Source organism: Lontra canadensis, unplaced genomic scaffold (genome assembly GCF_010015895.1).
Source record: "Lontra canadensis isolate GAN:19392208 unplaced genomic scaffold, GSC_riverotter_1.0 scaffold728, whole genome shotgun sequence".
Classification (NCBI taxonomy): Eukaryota; Metazoa; Chordata; class Mammalia; order Carnivora; family Mustelidae; genus Lontra; species Lontra canadensis.
Window position 1 is genome coordinate 5,202 of NW_022631712.1, and position 9,104 is coordinate 14,305.

A 9,104-nucleotide genomic window follows, 5' to 3' on the forward strand; every position below is an offset into this window, starting at 1 on the left:
GCCCTGAGATTTTCGGCATTAAGCAACAGTTTGGATGTCTAAGTCATTGCTTGAGATAGCCAATGGTGGGGAGGTGGTTTGGAGGTGAACATAGTGCATTCAATATGGACATGGTGAGTTCAAGGTGCTTTGGGACATTAATTCAGCGAGAATTAATAACAAGTAATTAATAATCACATTACTCTGAGTGTGAAATCCTTCCAGTGGCTCACCACTGTCAAGGATATAAATTCCAAATTTCTTAGGGAGAGGTGTAATTTACTCTTTTCAGTTTCATCTCTGTCAGTTATCCTCAGGCACAGTTGCCCAGCTCAAACTCAATTTTAGATTTTTTTTTTAAGTCATCTCTACACCCATGGTGAGACTGGAACTTACAACCCGAAATCAAGAATCAAGAATCACATGCTTTATTGACTGAGTGCCCCCAATTTTAGCTTCTTAAAGGGTAATGCTCTCTGTAGTCTCGAGGACCCCGGGCCACCTGTTCTTTCAGGAACTATTTTCTTACCTTTTCTTGCATTCAACAAAGAGTGAGGGCCAGGTAGCTAGTAGGGGCTGGGATAAAACAGTGAGCAAAGATGACCTCATCTGTCGGTGCACTCGTGGAGGAGGGTAATGTCGGAACTAGACAATAATCCAGTAATCACACATGTAATTAAAAATTAAATTAAATTAAAAATTGAATTGCAGATGATGCTAATGGAAGTTACCTAATAAGATTAGGAGCCTATAATGTGGTTTTTAAGTAGCTAAGATTGAGAAAGTGAAGACAGAATTGATTCAAAGAAGAAGGAGTTTTCTAGGCTGAGAGAACACCCCTATGGAGGGATAAAACTTGGCACATTGTAGGGAACTAGAGAAATACGCACTTTCCCTGAAATACTTCCCGGGGTTGGAGGATATTGGGGAGAATGCAGAGGAAAAGGTGGGTGGTAGTGAGAGTCTTGGTTATTTTGTCCCTTAGCAACCGCCATCCAACATCAAGTAGCCGCCCCCTCGTCGCACTGATTATTGGGAGTTGTAGTCTTGACCTTAGTGAACCGACATGGCGGCCTCCATAGCCCGGGCCTGCGGGGCTGCAATGGAGCTGTCCCGAGGCTTTCGAGCCGCCAGGGTGCTGCTCCCTGCTCCAGCCTCCATCGCCTGGCGTAAGTGGAGCGGGGCTTGCAAGCTGGGGCCAAGAAGGAGCTCAGGGCCAGGTTCGAGAGAGGCGAGCCTAGAAGTCAGGGGCAACCCTCGTGGGACCGCGAGTTGGGGGAGATTGCAGGGCTCAACGGGAGCACAGGGCGAGCAATGTTGACCTCTGTCGCCCGCACTGCAGGGGCCCGCGTGGGGCCGGAGCGTCCGCAGAGCACCAGACCTTCTGAGCCCGGCGCGTTCAAGCCGCCGCCGAAGCCTGTCATTGTGGACAAACGCCGTCCGCCGCTTCAGGAAAGGAGGTGAGGCCCGGGCTTTTTGGGTCTGTGCGCTCAGGAACCTGCCTTTGCTTTGGAGATCTTGACTCTAAACCGAGCTAGAACGAACTCTCAGTGCACGAGCTTGTGTGCAGGATTCATGAGGCTCATGCAGAGCTCTACCAACTTAGTTTTGTCTTCCTCGTTTTTTCCAAGCCAGGATTGAACTTTCTCTGCAGTCCTACTGAATCAGAACTTTAATCAAGGATTCCCCCGATTTGAAGCTCTTTGCTTCGGCCTTTAACCTGTGTTGAGAATTTTTCTCTGAAGCACATGGTATTTTACCTGTTTAAGCAGCCGATTATTCCTTGCCTTAGTAAAAATGGGTTGGCCAGAACTCACCCTGTTTTCCCTTCCCAACTCACTTGTTTTAGTTTCCTGAAACTGCGATACAGCGATAAAATTTTCCGCTAATTTGCGTCTTAAATTTGCTTTTCAAAACAATGGTTTTAAAGCTTGACCCACTTTAATGAATGCTGGTAACTTTGGAGGTACCTGTAAATTTAGATGACCTAGGATTTGCAGAAAGCGTAGAACTGTACAGCAACCTTACTAAAAAGCCAATTTTTTAGCGGGAAAAACTTGGTGTGATATAAGGCTTTCTGAAAGGGCTCTTTGTTGTTGATTGGATTACCTCTGTGTGCCTATGTGTGTGTGTTTAACTTTGCAAATATCCTGTTCTAAGCCTAAATAACACTGAATTTATGGAAGCTAGAGATTCAAAAAAGATTTCCTTATACAGCCTTTTTTAAGGTGGAAAAGAAATATCTCTTTTAAATGGCAAAACTTCATACCATTCAGTTAAATAGGAATGTAAATCATGTAACTACTTTGGAAAACAATTGGACAAAATTTAGTAAGTTTGAGGTTGTGTATATCGTTCCATCAGGTTGGTACACAACTTAAAGTAATACGAAAAAAATAATAAATATGTACCCTTAAGGATACATGTACAAGGATGAACACAGAGATATCTATCAGTAGGTGAATAGGCAAATACATTTATGTAATAGAGTGTTATACGGCAGTGAAAAATGAATGAACTAGAGCTAACATGGATGAACTTCACAATTAAGATGTGTAGGGAAAAAAGCAACCTGCAGAAGAATTGATACAGTATGATAACATTTTTATGTTGCCCATACATACATGCATATGTAAAGTATAAAATTCATAGGGGAAATTCTCCACTTTCACAAAGCAATCAAACCTAGCTTCTGTAGTAGCCATACAAGCTGACGTTAAATATCTCCTGATGTGATAGAATAAGACGGTCTCATGATCACCTGTGTAATATTTTTACCCAAAATGTTTCACTTGGCCTACACATGTGGAAACAATAAATCCAGAATCCATGGATTGTCTATAATACAATGGGCTTTGACTTTTCAGAACAGTCAGTGTTACAAAAATACAAAGATGAGGAACAGTGCCAGTTTAAGAGACTAAAGGGAGTAATACCCAGGTGTAATGTGTGAAGCTTTTGATAGTTTAGACTGGGCAACCAACAGCTGTAAAAGATCTTTTCCATGACAATTAGATATAGGAGTTTAAATAGATTTAAATTAGTTTAAATGCAAAGTACATAACAGATTATATTATTGAATTAATGCAGAAATTCTTAGATGTCATAAAGGTATTATGGTAAATGTAGCAGAAAGTCCCTATTCTTAGAAGCTTTCTGAAGTATTCAGGGATGAAATATCTTAATGTTCGACATTTTCAAATAGTTCAGGAAAAAAATTGCATGTGTATATGAAGCAAATATGTCAAAATGTTGGCAGTTGGTGAAACAAGGTGATGTATATATGGGTGTTCATTGTATTACCATTTCAATTTTTTGGTGGCTTTAAAAATTTTCAAAGGAGGAAATTGAGTGTTGGGGATCATCATCATCAAAAAGACATGACCACTGGGGCACCTTGGGTGGCTCATTCAATAAGCATCTGACTTCTGCTCAGGGCATGATCTTGGGGTCCTGGGATCCAGCCCTACTTCAGGCTCTCTTTCAAATAAATTAAAAAAAAAAAAAAATCTTAAAAAAAAAAGACACGACCACTGATTGATATGTGGGCTGGATGCCGCCTCCTCGCCCCCTCCCCTCTTCTTGGAATGTGGGTTTTGCTTGCCCTCTCTTCTTGGAATGTGGGTTTTGCTTGCCTTTCCTGCCCCCAAGAGACTGCTCCAAAGACAAAGCCTTGATATGATGCTGTCATGTTGAAAATGACTATATGGTATGTGTGACTGAGCCCACTTAGGTCCTCTTTATAACTTTTTAAGATTTGACAGTGGGTATGGGAATTTATTTGTCTTGCTGCCACCCAAATTTACACCCGTATGTAAGTTCCGTTTGCTGTTACTGAAGCTGCCACCTACCCACCTGAAGTGGCCTGCTTCTTTGGTATCTCCTTTCCCTTAAGAATATGGGGGCCAGGGGCACCTGGGTGGCTCAGTGGAGTAGAGCCTCTGCCTTCGGCTCGGGTCATGATCCCAGGGTCTTGGGATCGAGCCCTGCATCGGGCTCTCTGCTTGTGGGGAGCCTGCTTCCTCCTCTCTCTCTGCCTGCCTCTCTGCCTACTTGTGATCTTTGTCTGTCAAATAAATAAATAAAAATCTTTAAAAAAAAAAAAATATGGGGGCCAGTTTCAGGGTACCCCTGGGAATTCCTGAGAGACTGGTGAAGCAACATTACGGAAATGGAAGAAATGCATAGGAATAATCATCACCAAATTTAATGAATTACCCGTCGTAATTAACTGAGGGGAGGGAGGTGTACACGGGGGCTTCAAGTATATTAATCACTTATTTCTTGGGATGGGTAATAAGGACATGAATTTTCAGGGTAATGCAATTTATGCTGTAAAGAAGTTAGCTTAGAGAAGTTAAGAGAATAGGGAGATTACTTTTAAAGTTAGTTTGCAGTTAATGATTTCTAGGTTTATATTTTTCTAGTGTCACTTGTTTTAACATGTACAACTCAATATGAGGCCTGTGGTTTATGGCCCTAGGCTTTGCAGCCTGACAGACATGCCTACATTTAAATCTTGACTTGATAAGTATATAGTTAATATAACAATATGTCAATTACTTACCTTCTCCAAGCCTCATTTTCATCAGTGAAAAGGGATGATAACCCTATACCCGCCTGATTGTTGTAAGCATTATTCTATACTCTTGGTTTTCATAAGCCCTTAATGCCAGGTGAGTAGTCAGGAATTGTTAGCTATTTTCATGGGCATTAACAACAATTTTAGGAATAAAGAATTGACTTTTCTTTAGAGAAGAGCAAATAAAACACATCAACGTCATAGTCTTTAATTTTTTTGGTAAACCAACAGTTTCTCTTTTAAGTTTGCCTTTTATTTTTATTTTTTATTTTTCACAGATTCTTGAGTCCTGAATTTATTCCTCCAAGGGGAAGAACAAATCCTCTGAAGTTTCAAATAGAAAGAAAAGACATGTTAGAAAGGAGAAAAGTACTCCATATTCCAGAGTTCTACGTTGGTCAGTAAGAGCCGGGTGCTTTTATTATTAGTGGTGGGAAGGGCTCCTTTTCTTCACTTAGGGGAGATGTTTTCCACCTCTCTGGGTTTTGCCCAAACGAGGTACTTCTTCCTAATGTATTAAAATATTTAAGAAGTTATGAGGTTGCCTGGTCATGCTGTTCATGTGTTTCTGCATGTTACGTCAAAGTTCACCTCTCCTCTGCATGTGTAGGAAGCATACTTCGCGTGACCACAGCCGACCAGTTCGCCAGTGGGAAAACCAGCCAGTTTCTGGGGATCTGTATCCAGAGATCAGGAGCTGGCCTTGGAGCTACTTTTATCCTTAGAAATACTATCGAAGGACAAGGTAGGTTTCATTGCATTAGTTTGATTTTTTGGAAGGTGTTGTCTCAGGATTCCATTTTGTGTTCTGCATCCTGGGATGAGGCATCTGGCACTGCCGTGGAGCCTGGGGCCCAAGAATGGACCGGGACAGGCCCCCGGATGGATGGTCCACGCGGCACTTCCCCAGGAGGTTGGCTTCTTGTGCAACCTGGCAACAACGGACTTGCCAGCCTCTGGCCACTTCACAAGAGGAGGCAGGGGACTGTACACAGTGTGGGGACATTCATTGCTGGAGTAAATGACTCATGAGAACATTGAGATAAACACAGTGATGTCTGGATGAGTCACTTTGTCCTAAAGTGGATGCCCCTGCTTTGCTTTATATTGTGATGGTCACCACAATCATCACAGTTTGATAAGAATCGGAGGAATCTTTAAAAAGGCAGAATTTGTTGTTTATGCCTAGTAAGACAGAGGCCCAAGTGGCCTCTTTTAGAAAGACTATGGTCAAAATGGCAGGACAGTGAAGTTTTCTTCTTCAGAGTTGTGTGCTTCGAGGACGTGATCCCCGACGGTGAAGTATTATATTCAAGAAAAGTGAACCGTGAGAACAGTGACTCTTCTTATGTGGTCCTGACCTGTGGCGCCCTGCGTGGAGGGGCTCAGCAGGACTAGGCTGCTTGCAGAAATGTGTGCCTTCCATCAGGTCATGTGCTCGAAGACGCTTATAATAGAAAGACACAAGCACAGGTGTAATTTAGACGGACCTTGGTTTGATTTTCTTTCTTAAAATTGAGATAATAGTAGTTTCTACCTCCCAGGGTTGTGGTCAGCTGTGTGCAGTACTGTGTGTGACATACTGGCCATCGACTGTTCACTCCCTCTCACCCTCCCCTAAAGTACTTTCTGTGGACAGGTTGGAGGGAAAAACAACTTTCTTTGGTGGTTCTTTCAGTCCATTGGCTTTAAATACCATCCATATGATGATAGGCCCCAAAGCTGTATCTCGGGAACTGACCCTTTCCAAGTTCCAGATTTGCACATACAGTTAGCTCTTCGAGGGCGCCTGGGTGGCTCAGTTGGTTAAGCAACTGCCTTCGGCTTGGGTCATGATCCTGGAGTCCCGGCATTGAGTCCCACATTGGGCTCCCTGCTCAGCAGGGAGTCTGCTTCTCCTGCTGATCTCTCTTTCACACTCTTTCTCTCTCTCTCTCAAATAAATAAATAAAATCTTAAAAAAAAAAAAAAAAGAACAATTAGCTTTTCGACATTTCCAACTGGATGTCTTTTAAGCTTGAGTTCCGAATAGGATTCTGTGTCCCCTCACAGTGTGTTCCTCTTTGTTTTTTCTATGTGTGGAAACGGCACCACTGCCCACCCGTTTACTGAAACCAAAAATTTAGGAGATATAAAAATAGCTTATTAATAGCTTCTAAATAGTTTATTTATTCTCCATTCTTACCCACATCCAGTCAATCGGTTTTTCTTGGCTTAATCTCCAAAAAAAATACTCCTGTTTTGTTTCTCCATCTCCATGGCCACCACTCCCATCCACGCCACCACTGCCCCCTGCCGGCAGCTGTGCTGTATGTCTGGTTTACCTTCCTGACCCACTAACTAACTCACTAGGCTCCAGCCAGAAGGACCTTTTTCTGTTTTTGTCCCAATATGGCAAATTTGTTAAGACCCCAGGGCCTTTACATTTGCTGTCCTTTCTGCCTGGAGTTTTCTTAACTATTTATAGTGTCCGTTTATTTATTTTTTTTAGGATTTTATTTTTAAATAGTCTCTGTACCCAACGTGGTGCTCAGACTTACAACCCAGAGTAAGAGTCGCCTGTTCTACTGACGGAGCCAGCCAGGCACCCTTATCGTTTAGATCCGTTTAGATCATCTTTTCAGAGAGGCTTTCTCTGACTATACTGTTTGTGTTCTGCTTATTCCCCAGCCACATATTATCACTGTTTGTCTTGACTCTCTGATATTAAGTGAAATTATGAATTGTAAGTGAGATTATGGTGTGTTCATTGTTTGTCATCCATTAGAATGTAAGCGTTAGGAGAAGAAAAGGATCTTGACCTATTTTGAGTTTACTATAGGTACAGTTCCTAAATCCTGGGTACCTGGAATAGAAGAGGTGTGTAGTAAATCATGGATTAGATCCTGGCATTAAATAGTAGATGTTAATGATGATCACATATATTTGTATTTCTCGTGGTTTTATTTCAGGAAACCTGAGAATATACTCTTTCCCTCTAGCATTGGATACTACAGAAGACAGATCTTCAGCTGTTCCGAGCTTGCTTCATATAGAGGGCCCCAGCATGTTTTAAAACCCAGGCCATCCTTTAGAGGGGCTTCTAAACCGAAGTTAGAACTTGAGAATTTATTTATTCTATCAGTCCTGTTGCCCTTAATGCAAAAGATTAAGTTTTATTTAAGTAATTAAAAAATAAACAAGAACATGGCAGTGAAGAATCTCCTCAAATTTTCTCCATGTGAATACTATCAGACGTGAAGAGATATGTGCCTGTTTATAGAAGACATTTTTCTTTAAACTATCAGATTCTCAGATTTTTTCACTTTTCGTCTACATGGACTTGAGCTTGTTTCTTTTTCTGTTTAACATCTTCATCTTAAAAATGACAAATTTATGTCACATTTCCTATATGCAAAACTGCAAATTCCGTTATGAAGTAGTTCTTACTGTTGTAGGAGGCATATGGAGACATCTGGGTTTAGGGGGTAAGAATATATTTTCTCTTTTTAGGTGTTGAGATTTGCTTTGAACTTTATAATCCTCGAATCCAGGAGATCCAGGTGGTCAAATTAGAGAAACGGCTGGATGATAGTTTGCTGTACTTACGAGATGCCCTTCCGGAATACAGCACTTTTGATATGGATATGAAGCCAGTAGCACATGAACCTAGCCACGATGTTCCTGTGAATCAGGTATAAGCTGTACTTTTAGAACTGAAAGTTCTCTGTAGAAAGAGAGTTCTCTGTAAGAAAGAGTCATCTTAATGAAAACTTTTAGAAGAATATTTGCTTGTGATTATCTGCTTAAATTATTATTATTATTATTATTTTTTATATCTTCCATAGCTGAAAGTGAAAATGAAGCCTAAACCCTGGTCCAAACGCTGGGAACGTCCCAAATTTAATATTAAAGGCATCAGATTTGATCTTTGTTTAACCGAAGAGCAAATCAAAGAAGCTCAGAAGTGGAGTCAGCCGTGGCTCGAGTTCGATATGATGCGGAAATACGATACTTCAAAAATCGAAGCTGCAATATGGGATGAAATTGAAGCATCGAAAAAGTCCTGATTCTGAGAATCAGTTCGGTTCTTTGCAGAGGAGATGCTGACTCCCGGAGGATTTCTTTAAGGACCAATTTAATTTCATATATGAGGACATAGTCATTAAATCAACTCAACGTTCGTTAGTTTACGAGTACTGTTGTAAAAAAAATAAAATGAGCACACCAGTTTGTTACTTTAGAGTTATGTCATTACCAAAATGCCCTTCATCGAGTCTGGATCCTGAACATGGAAGTGGTAGGATGATTTTTTTAAGTTTATGAAATAAATTGTAAATACAAGAAAGGGATGATATGAAGAATAATAATAAAGTGAACATTGATACCTCAGGGCAAGAGGTAAAACATTTAGTAATCTCTAAGAAGGTTAAGAAATAGAACACTTACCTGGATTTGTGTGTCTGCAAATACATCCTTCTCTCCTCCCCTGGATACAAGCACTATCCTGACTGTGTCAGTCATTCCCTTGCATTTCTTTTGGTTTATTACCTACGTATACATT

The 9,104-nt window shown here is 41.1% G+C and overlaps 1 protein-coding gene across 1 annotated transcript; it reads left to right on the forward strand.

The window, feature by feature from the left end:
* Positions 1–1,037: 1,037 nt before the first annotated feature.
* LOC116863226 (39S ribosomal protein L19, mitochondrial-like) lies at positions 1,038–8,753 on the forward strand. Its single transcript, XM_032850716.1, has 6 exons — positions 1,038–1,148; positions 1,322–1,439; positions 4,840–4,958; positions 5,172–5,306; positions 8,054–8,235; positions 8,389–8,753. Exons 1-6 carry the CDS (start codon positions 1,046–1,048, stop codon positions 8,608–8,610), a joined length of 879 nt encoding a protein of 292 aa, XP_032706607.1. The 5' UTR covers positions 1,038–1,045; the 3' UTR covers positions 8,611–8,753.
* Positions 8,754–9,104: the final 351 nt, after the last annotated feature.